Consider the following 13,007-nt stretch of genomic DNA (forward strand, 5'->3'; position numbering starts at 1 on the left):
GTGAGATCGAGGGAGTGTTTAAATAGACAGCCAGCCGCTTGTGGCAAGGCATGTGATGTAACAGACTGTCAACTCATCCCAATCCTTCCTCCGGAAGCAATCTCTTCTTCCTCCCCAAGTCTCTCCCTCACCTGCTCCCGATCCCCTCCTCTCCAGCTCGTTACAGAGAACCGGCTACAACCAGGATCGATTCGGACCAGGGGTTCTCGCCGCAGTACCTGTGACACGCATATTGCTCGGCCGTATCAACATGGTCATCCCAATGTTGAATGGGATCACCGATATCTTCCTTGTGACACGCATAGCCCAAGCTAGTAATGACCGGTATATCATCAGAACTGATGTTTACCACCATGGATAATGATCACACAGCAACAGGAAACAACATTTCAAGACCACGCTGTCATTCAGATAGCACCCAGTAATTTTTTGCTCATTCTACAAGTTTTTCTCAAATTCGCAATGCAAGTAACCTAAGGGGTTGTGCATACAGATAACCTGTTCAACCGAGTATTAGCTCCATCACAACTTTTCACCATCAATTTGGGTCAGATGTTCATAACAAGCTCTGTCATGGCCCCACAAAAGAAACACATCGTTAGTGCACGCCACCACGCGTTCCTCCAGAGCCAAGACATCGAGGAAGAACTCTGGCCCAATGTGAACTAAATTTTCTCTATTCTTCGTCACCAGCATGCTCAAGAAGATAGTTTGCAGCGAGTTGCTCATTCCTGTCACAGGCGAAGAATGCTTCGATGACACGTGCTCTCTCAAACCCCATGGCTTCCAGCTGAAGAGCAAAAACAAATCCAATCAAACAAGGTGAATAAGTGAGATGCATGGTGTATTTATGCAGCCAGAGGCCAGTTAAGGTAATTATGAGGCATACCCTCCCAATTGCCTCTTGCTCTTCTGGTGTTACACTGATAGCATGAGGCATCTCATCCTGGTCAGCCTGATCTAAAAAGTCCCTGGAAATGTCCGACAAGTATGGTTTAGTAGATATATCATTGTAGACTCTACTAAAATTGAAAAGATTGTGAGAATGAAGCATCATGATTGGTTGAAAGCACGAAGTACAGGGGAAAGGATGCAGCAGCAGCTAATAGATATTTTTATATAAAGTAGCACACACACAAGTTCTTTTAAGGTACCACTTTATGCTAGCTTATCATGTTATGTTCAGAAACTATATTAGCAGCTCCCAGAAGAAAAACTATACTAGCAGTATATGCTATACTTGAAACAACACAAGCCTAAAAAACATTTATTACCAGTTACTGGTATGAACTGAACCAAAACAAAATTGACAGCAATAGGTTGAGAAGATAGGATGAAGTCAAACAAAATGGCAAAACCACCTGCCACAAAATCTAACCACCTGGCAAGTGACAGTGAGCAGATGTAACAGATTGATGAGATTCCAGTATATAACTAAGAAAGCAAAATAGTACTATGAATTCTATAGCATATTTAAATGAGACAATATATAAATTCAGCAAATAAAGAAACGTACCCATCGCCGCCATCAAATGTCTCATTTAGTAACTGAAGGAACTCATCATTGTTCTCCTGAATCAACCTCAGAAGTTGAGGATTCTGCTTGCTCAATTCCTGGAGCATAGGCTGTAGCGAAATACCAGCAAAAAGTTTAGACAGAGAATGAAGGTGAGCATAGCATAAACAAGCCATTGATAGAAAACCTGTAAAATTTGTGGATTTGTATGGACCATTTCCCGAAGCGCTTGAAACTGCAAATCATAATTGCAAATTAGCAGTGCACTACTACTTCAAAATTAGAATAACACATGGTAGGGTACTGACAGGAGGTTCATTCGATCAAACTACATTAATCACTAATACTCTACTAAATGGAGCATTGCATACTTTTAGTGTATATACATAGAAAATGACAATTCGTTCGGAATGCAAATGCAATGATACGCGCAGGATAATACTTTCCTATCCCAACATTATGCACAAAAGCATCCCAAGTAACAATAAACATGTGTATCCTACAGCGTTGCGTGATGGACCAACTAATAACTGCTTCCACCACAGCACTCACTTGTACAAAGAACAAATTATACTGAACACGGTATATGCTCCTACCACAGAATTCTACTTTCCACATACTTAAACATATCTACAAGTAATCCACATAAACTCGTCAAGTTAAATGTTAAGCATAAATGATACTTCCTCTGTCCCTACATGTCTAGCATATTTTGAATTGTTAAGAGGAGATTTTTATCAATAGTTACTCAATTAATGTTGTCTACATATATAAAATCGCAATCATAACTTTTTTAATACAAATCTAATGACATCAATTTTATCTCACATAAACCACATACTAACAAAGTAGTATTTTGGTAAACACCTTGTCTTAACAAATTAATGTATGTCTCATATTTTGAGATGGAGAGAGTATAGATTTGAGTGCACAAACTACCAGCATTCACATGACACAAGAAGTACTGGCTACCATCACAACATCAAATTATAAGTACACATTTCACACACGTGTCATCTCTGTTCCTAGTACATTAAATCATCGGATAGTTTGACGGGCAATGACAGTAATAAACAGAATGGTTGGCTTGATCCCATGTGCACCATTGTTCCGTGCCTCTTTTTTTCTCTATCAGAGAGATCATAGAAAACAAAAAGGAGACAAGTAACTGACAAAACATAAAGATAAGAACCTGTTGGTTATTTCTAAGAAAATCAAGCGATCCACCCCCAGCAGCACCTCCAGCATGGGAAGCCCCCTGTTACATCATTCAATTAGTCAAAAGATACTCAAAGAAGCAACACCGCACCAGCACTACACAGACAAAGGTGGAAAGTAAACCTGTGGGAAAAGATCTAATGGTGCTGTGTTTGGGATTCCAGAGAAGCCGGTTTCTCCAGGAGCTGCATCAGTGGTGTTTGCCCCTTGACCAACCACCGGAACAGCAACTTCGGCTGTCACTGGAATACCCTAATGTTTGAGAAAACAAAAATATCAACTATAGCATCAGAAAATCAATCCAAATTCAAAATTCAGATGGGGAGAGATACGCACAGAGTACAGATAGTCAATGGCACGTTCTGGATTGTTATAAGCAGCACGGAGAGCTCTTTGGACCTTATCTCTGTCCCAACTGCCACCCCCCATCTCCATTATCTGGTTAATCATTGTGTCCAGATTGCTTCCTGACAGTAAATCCGATGCTGCAAGATCAACTGTACTTGAAGGGGTCCTAACAAAAAAGAAACAAGAGTTTAACATAGCAGAACTAGTAAGTTTAAAGGGAAATGGTTTGGTTCATATTCACACGACCAAGACTGCGAGGGAGATTGTAGGATCATGCAATGCTACTATTATACAACCATTTCAGATCTATACTCCATGCAGTTACAGCAATCCCAAAAATTCCATGTTGGGGCCTAACTTCCCATTACCCAGCTATGCAAATTGCTGTTTCAATGGCTTTTGATTTTCATGCACTCCAGAAATTCACCTACTCCCTCCATTCCCTTACACAAGGCCACAAACTCAGATTACAGGTACCAAGGTAAAATTTAATGACTGCTTTGCAAGCTAACTTTTCTTCTCATTAACCGGGATCATTAATATGCCCACATGCATGCAAGGAAGGAATGAGAAGGAAATAACACAGTGTCATTATGACTACATGCATGCAAGTATTAAATAAGTTGCTACTACGAGGAAACATCATTAATTTTTACCTCGATTAATGTTAGTTGCCTTGTATAGATGCAAAACTTATTTTCCATAGTGGCCTTGTATAAGGGAATAGAGGGAGTAATTATAATATCAGTGCTTCAAACTTAATATCTAGTTTTGATGTTCATTGACCATTGTGCTCAAGTCAGGAAGTTGCTGATTTGAACCCTATTGACTCATGTTACATGTTCACGGATAAGTTAAAAAATATACTTTTCACTCTCCTCGCAAACTGCAATCTATTAGTTGATGCATCAACTTGTGTTTGTTGTCACTCTTCAAAATGAACTTTTGCGGCTATGAGGTCATTTATGCAACACTGCATGATTTAAAGCTGAAACAAGCATCAGAAGGACGTGCCTCTGAAAGTTAAGAACACCGGTTTTCCCTTGGGAGGGATACATGCAGAAACATAAAATTTAAGTGGTAAAAAAGACCCTAATGCAAATATCAACTGGCAGACTTCGAACATACTCCACGGATGGTCTTTCAGGCTGAGAAGTCGTAGTTGATGGGACCCTGCAGAAAGATGATGCACACATTTGATTTGAGCAAGACCCTATGTGCATGCAGTAAAATGCAACCAGGACGCTAGAAAGGGACTCACTGGGGCTGAGGAGCTTGTGGTTGAGCAACTGGAGGTGCTTGACTGGTAACAGGAGTGCTTGAAGGCTAGTAATGGTTCATGTGTCAGTACATATGCTTGCTACTATTGTGTTTTCATCCGCAAAAGAAGAATTTTACCTGGGCAGATGAAGCTCCACTGGAAGCAGAAGCTTTACTCTGCAAAATATAAGTAAATAGCTATACTTCTAATTTTAAGAGAAGAAGAACAAGCCCGACGCATAAAGTAGGAAAAACTTGAATAATGTTAAAATAGTGTTGTAAGTGTCAAGTACTTTATTTAATGTTGATATAAATGGACATTGTACAGCACAACTGTAACATAGGAAGGAGCAATATAGATGAACTATGGCAGGAGGCCTGCAAATTGTGGCGCATCAAATAAGGCAAAAAAGTATTTCAGGCATATTCTTCATTAGTGAATAGTAACTGTCAGGTGTCATATCTGAACTTAATTTTCACGTATAACCGCTTATGCTAGTTCTGCAATCATTAATAATTCATGTTATTACAACTATTACACCAAGTATTCAGTCAGTGGAAATAATCCAATAGCATATGACAAAACGGAAACTATCCATACTGTATAGGGCATAACCAGCCTACCTTACTAAGCATGACAACTAGAAATCCATCTTCGCTAACTTGATTTTCATCCAATGTGCTTTCATCCTTCAAAACCTTGCCATTGTGAATCAGCAGTTGTTGACCCCACGGATAACTATCCTTTCCTTGAATCTCTTCAATGTTCTTCTTGACAGCCATAATCTGATTCAAAGCAAACAGTTAGCATGATATTGAAGTAATTACTCCCACTGACATTTTTTTTTACTATTCATAGTTAAAAGGTCTTCGAGATGCTACTTTGACAAAAAAAAGGAGTCCCTAGAACTCATTTAGATGAGTTATAGTTTGGCCTCATTCACCTCAGCCGACATCACCTATTTGTTATTCTAGCCTTTTCATTGGCAGGCCAATTCGTCACCTTTTGTTGCTGGGTTGGGATAGATTTCTATCTGCTATGTACTGCATGGGCTTGTCATCACGTGATTTTGGGTTGAAAAAAGGAGACGCGTTAGGAAGGAAAAATCGACCCTAAAAATATTTTAGAAAAAAATGGCAGAAATTTTTTAAAAAGTTGTGGCCCTACTCGAGAAATGCTGTTGTCATCCCTATTTGGAAACATGCAGTTGCGACCCCATTTGAAAACGTGCAGTTGCGACCCGACTTGAAAACGTGCAGTTGCGACCCCACTTGAAACTTGCAATTGCGAGTTTGCGACCTCATTTGAAAACTTGCAGTTGCGACCCGACTTGAAAACTTGCAGTTCGATCTCATTTGAAACTTGCAGTCGCGGACGGACTTGAAAACTTGCAGTTGCGCCCCCACTTGAAAACTTGCAATTGCGACCTCATTTAAAAACTTGCTGTTGCGACCCGACTTGCAGTTGCGATCTCACTTGAAAACTTGCAGTTGCAACCCAATTTAAAAAACCTGCAGTTGCGACCTGACTTGCAGTTGTGTCTCACTTGAAAACTTGCAGTTGCGACCCAACTTGAAAAACTTATAGTTGCGACCCCACTTGGAAACTTGCAATTGCGGCCTAATTTGAAAACTTACAGTTGTGACCCGACTGAAAATACTTGCAGTTGCGACCCCGTTTGAAAACTTGCAAATAAGACCGAACTTGAAAACTTGCGATTACAGCCGAACTTAAAATACTTGTAATTGCAACATGATTACAATTACCCATAAGTGCATTGCGTGCAACTCGCGCACATGCAACTAGTAGTAAAAATATATAAAAAAAACCCACATTAATTGCATTTATGCTGCAGAGGTTGCAATTGCACATGAATAAGTGACGCAAAACGTAGGGCAAAAAAGAAACAAGTGAAGCCCCAAAAAACGTATGCAAAAAAAGAAGAAAACACATACTAATTGGTTCACTTTGAATAACAACACATTCCGTAAAAAAAACCGGAAAAGTCAAAGCACAAAAATCTATTGGGTTGCACCCCAGCCGATGTCCAACAACCAGCAAAGGCTGCACAGGCTGCGCGTCACACCACAGAAATAGCTTACGTACCCTAAAGAAACATAAATAGCTTACTCACAGCCGAACGCTTACAGGGTCTGCACGAATCACGGTGCCAAAAAACCAGATGGTCCACTACGTGAATGAGACCAAACTAAAACTCAGCTAGCTGAGTTAACCGGGAAAAAAATACAACTATACATCGAGTATAATACTCTGAAAAAAAATTAACAGCAAACCTCACATGTATTTATTATATATAAACCTATATAGTTTTAGAACTGTCGGGAGTTAAACTTTGCAGCCGCAGATCCTAGGTCATCAAGTCAAAAAGAACATAGATAGTATATCTTTACAAAATATATTCTGCTATCAGCCTATCATCACAAAACAGTTTGGAAAGAAGTGCACTCCTCATGGCAAAGGGACACAGGTGGGGAAGAACAGTGGATAACAAGGCTTTCAAAGGACATGGTTACTGCAGATGGGAAAGAATGGCGATGGGCAATGGCACTCCTGAAACTCAACCTTGCGACCCCAAACTGAACCCTGGGTGATGAAGATCACTTGCCAATTGCCATGGACCTAAATCCTCGCCAACTCCAGCTTTCCATCCTCCCAAAAGGCCAAAACCACAACCCCCGGAACAAGCTATTAGCACAGCATATCCACAGCATCATGCGTCTACCAATCATGTCCATTTGGAATACTGCCAAAAATCGTCTGCCAATATTTTTTTAAACAGTCTGCCTACAACAACACGCTCACCATCCTTCCTGCAAACTCACCCGCACTGTTCTTCCCCTAAGACGATCCAGAGCACTCACAAGTACATTCAAATTCAGAGGCCAACACCTCGGCAATAACCCCTAATCAGCAGTAGCACACCCAAATCTAACAAGCTAATCCCTTCCGTAACGCATAACCACATGTCCCTAACATCTACTTCACCGTCGCATCATCTGGTTTAATCGAAATGCTAGAGAACTTCCGAAACAAAATCGCCGTGAAGCTGTGCATCCAGCGAAGAACACGGGGCCTGTTTGAATTAAAAAAAAAAGTCGGGGAGATTTGAAACTAAATGAGGGGAGCGGGCGGGGGGAATCTCACGGTGTCATTGTGCTGGACCCGGATCTCGAAGTGGGTGCCCTTGAGAGTCTTCACCGTCAGCTTCATGGTGGCGCCGCGGTGGTCTCGGCCGGGAGATCGGAGTTCCTTCCTCCCCTTCCTTTCCGCTGCTCGCGCTAGGGTTTTCAGCAGGTCATGTGCTGTTGACGCACCCCTCCGCGGATAACGGCACGTCGAGTTCGCGGATCGACCTCGCTGCCCCTCGCCTACTCCGTCACCGGCTCCGCGCCGCCGCAGTCGCTCGATGCGCCGCAGTCGCTCGATACGCCGCCGCCTGCTTCGCCTTCGCTACTAGCTGAGTGCCTCGAGTGGCTGGGCCAGCTCGTGTATGTTTGCGGAGTAGTTAAGATTTTCTTCTTTCTTATGGGCCGTGGAAGTGAAACGACCAGCCCAAAGGGAAAGTTTGTTGGCTGCATATATAAAGCCCAACTAAGCCTGTGATCAATGTGGACGGTGCCATCTCTCGCCAAGGTGAAACTGGTGCAGCCGCTGCGATTTGCCGGGACAAGGAGGGCAACTATTTGGGAGCTTCCGCGGTGGTTTTTGATGGCCTAGTGAACGCCCTAAGTTTGGAAGCTCAAGCGTGCAATGAGGCGCTTGCCTTGGCTCAAGATCTTCTCGTGACACATGCGATAATAGCCTCGGATTGCATGCAGGTTGTTACAGATATCAACGGAACTTCGCCCTCTTCTTCTTATGTTTTTTGTAATTCAGGAGATTAAAACTAGAGCTATGAACTTTGCTAGAGTTAGTTTTCGTTTTGAAAATAGAGAGGCAAATTATGAGGCTCATGCCTTGGTAAAGGCAGTCTCGTCTCTCCCTTTTGGGCGCCACGTGTGGCTAGGAAACCTACCAGATATTACTTGTATTCCGGCAACTTTGGTTGATTAATAAAATCCCTAGTTCACCTCAAAAAAAAAACTAAGCCTGTGTGGTGCAAAAATAAGTGAGGAAAGTATACTTTTCCCGTTATCTGAGATATTGGATCTTTTGCCTCACTTTTCTTCTAACTTTGATTTGCCCCCGCCCTCGAGAATGACGGGTGAGGCTAGGGCCACTTACCATTAAGACAAGTATGGGACAAATTATCAAACCCCATGTAAAGTGGGGTAAATGATTCAATCCCCCGTGGATCAAATTCTTCCCAAAGTCTAAAACCTGTTAAATCCCCCCTCCTCTCCCCCAAACTCTGCAATAGCAGATCAAGTAGTAGAATGCCCGTGTGTTGCCACGGGCCATGGAACTTTTTTGCCCATTGCATATATAAACATAATGCACGCCAATTTTGTATGTATATAAATGATAGCCTGTAACAATCAATCAAAAAGTAATTGAAATTCACTTCACTTGCGATGTAAGTTAATATAGAAAATCTAACTCAATGATGTGCACATAGAGCAAAGCAATGATCCAACTAATTATCTCTTACAAACTAAGATTTACTTGATGCATTCCGTACAATGTTAGAATTGTTGTCTTTTGCTTAATTTGCATGGTACAATGTGAGTTGCATCCTGTTTATATAATAGAATGCTCGTGCGTTGCCACAGGCTCTTGAAATATTTTGCAAGAGTTATATAAGATAATGCATGTTAAAATTCACACGTACAGACAATATAACACGGTCACAATTAATTAATAATTGAAGTCCACTTCACTTGCAATGTAAATTGATAACGAAAAGAAAAATAATGACATGTCCGTGTAACAAACTGAGCGGTGTTCCAACTAAACATCTATTACAAAGTTATTAAGATATACTTGATGAGCTTAAGAAATTCTTGCACAATATCAGAAAAGTTGCCCTTAGCTTCATTCTCACGATGTTTTAGCAAGTATAATAAAAAGTGCTTCCTCAACTCATACACATCCTTTACAAACAATATATGTAGTTAGTATGAATATTTCATGTCGAAGGTCTTAAAACGTGTAACAGACAATACTAACCGCGCAAACTGGTTTGACCAGTTATTTACCGTTCCACCGAAGCATAAAATGAAAAACAAAATAGCCAGACACATCCCTGCAAATTTCTAAATTTAGTAATATAAAAAAATAGTCATAACAAAAATAAATGTTTTATTATGAATTTATTACCGGACTATGCTTGTTGGAATACCAAACGGAAATAAACGTCGCCATTTAGATATATCAAAATTCCAACCGGGCTGCTTTATTTTGAGTACTTCTTTGAATTCCCTCGCAAAACTTTTTAGTTTCACTACACACCTCAGATTTTTATCCTCTGACGACTGTGATGTATGAATAGGGTCCATAATATGTACACGACGTGCCTTTTTGTCGAGACATACAAGATGTATCGACTGATGGATGCATAAGAAAGATAAATCTACAAGTGGTAGCTATTAGAAACAACAATAGACAAAATACCTTACTTACCATGTTGCACGATGAAATGTTGTTGTCCATCCCAGGCCAGCTATCAAATAATGTTCCCAACATCTGAATAGTTTTCTTCTCGTGGGACTTTTGACCTCGTGTTGACTCTAGCATCATGGACTAAGTAAAAAAAGAAATATCGTTTCAACATGTTGATACTAACGACACGCATAATGAAGAGTTATGATAACTTACACAAAATCTTAAATCCATGTAATGCATAGAAGGGTCTACAATACTCCCTCGTCACATGCCAGTATACGTACGACGGTGTTGAAGCAATCATTGTCCATAGGCTGCTCCATGTTAAGTATGCCCTGAAGTTTCTTAAGACTTAAGCCCATTGAACGGAGTTTCGAATCCGGACACATTCCTTCCTAAAAATTGGATGGTAAGAATAATAATAATGTATATGCGCACATTAAATATTAATATATGATACTTACTCCAAACAACTAGCATCATCGATCGACATGATGTAGTTGCAGAGTCGGCACGTTGATCCATGGGTATGATGGGGATTGGGGCATGATGTTTGTCTTTGACTCCGTATGGAGGCCTCAACCAAGCTGGGTTTGGGCATGATACGTCTCCGTCGTATCTATAATTTTTGATTGTTCCATGCCAATATTCTACAACTTTCATATACTTTTGGCAACTTTTTATACTATTTTTGGGACTAACATATTGATCCAGTGCCCGGTGCCAGTTCCTGTTTGTTGCATGTTTTATGTTTCGCAGAAACCCCATATCAAACGAGTCCAAACGGGATAAAAATGGATGGAGAATATTTTTGGAATATTTATGATTTTCTGGAAGAAAAATCAACGTGAGACGGTGCCCGAGGGGGCCACGAGGCAGGGGGCGCCCCTGACCCTCGTGGGCACCCCGTAAGGCGGTTGACGCTCTTCTTTTGCCGGAAGAAAGCTAATTTTCGGAGAAAAAATCTGGGCAAAGGTTTCAATCCAATCGGAGTTACGGATCTCGGGATATATAAGAAATGGTGAAAGGGCAGAATCTGAAAACGCAGAAATAGAGAGAGACAGGGAGACAGATCCAATCTTGGAGGGGGCTCTCGCCCCTCCCACGCCATGGGAGCCAAGGACCAGAGGGGAAACCCTTCTCCCATCTAGGGAGAAGGTCAAGGAAGAAGAAGAAGAAGAAGAAGGGGGGCTCTCTCCCCCTTGCTTTCGGTGGCGCCGGAATGCCGCCGGGGGCCATCATCATCACCGCGATATACACCAACAACTTCACCGCTTTCATCACCAACTCTTCCCTCCTCTATGCAGCAGTGTAACTATGACACCCCCGATTCAATCGTACACTAATCATGCACGCAAACGTGTACGATCAAGATCAGGGACTCACGGGAAGATATCACAACACAACTCTAAAAGTAAAACAAGTCATATAAGCATCATATTACAAGCCAGGGGCCTCGAGGGCTCGAATACAAGTGCTCGACATAAACAAGTCAGCGGAAGCAACAATATCTGAGTACAGACATAAGTTAAACAAGTTTGCCTTAAGAAGGCTAGCACAAACTGGGATACAGATCGAAAGAGGCGCAGGCCTCCTGTCTGGGATCCTCCTAAACTACTCATGGTCGTCGTCAGCAGCCTGCACATAGTAGTAGGCACCTCCAATGTAGTAGGAGTCGTTGTCAATGGTGGCGTCTGGCTTCTGGGATCCAACATCTGGTTGCGACAACCAGGTAGAAGGGAAAGGGGGAAAAGAGGGAGAAAAGCAACCGTGAGTACTCATCCAAAGTACTCGCAAGCAAGGAACTACACTACATATGCATGGGTATATGCGTAAAGGGCCATATCGGTGGACTGAACTGCAGAATGCCAGAATAAGAGGGGGATAGCTAATCCTGTCGAAGACTACGCTTCTGGCAGCCTCCGTCTTGCAGCATGTAGAAGAGAGTAGTTGAAGTCCTCCAAGTAGCATCGCATAGCATAATCCTACCCGGCGATCCTCCCCTCGTCGCCCTGTGAAAAAGCGATCATCGAGTTGTCTGTGGAACTTGTCTAGGTGTGTTTTATTAAGTATCCGGTTCTAGTTGTCATAAGGTCAAGGTACAACTCCGGGTCGTCCTTTTACCGAGGGACACGGCTATTCGAATAAATAAACTTCCCTGCAAGGATGCACCACATAACCCAACACGCTCGATCCCATTTGGCCGGACACACTTTCCTGGGTCATGCCCGGCCTCGGAAGATCAACACGTCGCAGCCCCACCTAGGCCTAAGAGAGAGGTCAGCACGCCAGTCTAACTCCTATGGCGCAGGGGTCTGGGCCCATCGCCCATTGCACACCTGCATGTTGCGAGGGCGGCCGGAAGCAGACCTAGCAACCTCCATTACAAAGGAAGTCACGTTACGCGGTCCAATCAGGCGCGCGCCGCTCAGTCGCTGACGTCTAGAAGGCTTCGGCTGATACCACGACGTCGAGTGCCCATATCTTTCCCACATAGTTGGTTAGTGTGTATAGGCTAGTGGCCAGACTCAGATCAAATACCAAGATCTCGTTAAGCGTGTTATTATGAAGCAACCGCGAACGCCGACCAGGGCCAGGCCCACCTCTCGCCTAGGTGGTCTCAACCTGCCCTGTCGCTGCACCACAAAGTAACAGTCGGGGGCCGTTGGGAACCCAGGCCCACCTCTACCGGGATGGAGCCACCTGTCCTTCCAGCCCCCAAATCGAAATCACTTGCGGGTACTCAATGAGCTGACCCGACTTTAGTCACCATCTGTATAGTATGTGTGTATGTATAGTATATACCCGTGATCACCTCCCGAGTGATCACGGCCCAATAGTATAGCAAGGCAGACTGACAAGAATGTAGAGCCAATGATGATAAACTAGCATCTTATACTAAGCATTTAGGATTGCGGGTAAGGTATCAATGAATGTAGCAACAATGACAGGCTATGCAACATAATAGGAGTAACCAAACAGTAACATGCTACACTACTCTAATGCAAGCAGTATAGAGAAAAATAGGCGATATTTGGTGATCAAGGGGGGGGGGGCTTGCCTGGTTGCTCTGGCAAGGAGGGGTCATCAACTCCGCAG

General features: G+C 42.6%; 1 protein-coding gene across 2 annotated transcripts; it reads right to left on the bottom strand.

Annotated features, from left to right (window-relative positions):
• Nucleotides 1-377: 377 nt before the first annotated feature.
• LOC123136563 (ubiquitin receptor RAD23b) lies at nt 378-7,847 on the bottom strand. 2 transcript variants are annotated; one of them, XM_044555968.1, is made up of 12 exons: nt 7,509-7,846; nt 4,967-5,128; nt 4,481-4,519; nt 4,344-4,408; nt 4,211-4,255; nt 3,071-3,248; nt 2,858-2,986; nt 2,709-2,774; nt 1,704-1,751; nt 1,517-1,626; nt 890-971; nt 378-790 (listed from the first exon to the last, which is right to left on the bottom strand). In XM_044555968.1, exons 1-12 carry the CDS (start codon nt 7,572-7,574, stop codon nt 677-679), a joined length of 1,104 nt encoding a protein of 367 aa, XP_044411903.1. In that variant the 5' UTR covers nt 7,575-7,846; the 3' UTR covers nt 378-676. The 2 variants fall into 2 exon arrangements, with proteins under 2 accessions (XP_044411903.1, XP_044411904.1); XM_044555969.1 differs by lacking the exon at nt 4,211-4,255 and having other exon boundaries at nt 7,509-7,847.
• Nucleotides 7,848-13,007: the final 5,160 nt, after the last annotated feature.

The sequence above is a fragment of the Triticum aestivum genome, chromosome 6B (assembly GCF_018294505.1).
Source record: "Triticum aestivum cultivar Chinese Spring chromosome 6B, IWGSC CS RefSeq v2.1, whole genome shotgun sequence".
Lineage (NCBI taxonomy): Eukaryota > Viridiplantae > Streptophyta > Magnoliopsida > Poales > Poaceae > Triticum > Triticum aestivum.

Excerpts from the sequence above, each read along its gene's own strand:
- LOC123136563 (XM_044555968.1), bottom strand. The coding sequence starts at position 7,574 with ATGAAGCTGACGGTGAAGACTCTCAAGGGCACCCACTTCGAGATCCGG. Across the intron at positions 4,409-4,480 it reads GTGGAGCTTCATCTGCCCAG|CCTTCAAGCACTCCTGTTAC; the intron begins GTAAAATTCTTC and ends AACCATTACTAG. Across the intron at positions 791-889 it reads AGCAAGAGGCAATTGGGAGG|CTGGAAGCCATGGGGTTTGA; the intron begins GTATGCCTCATA and ends TTTGCTCTTCAG.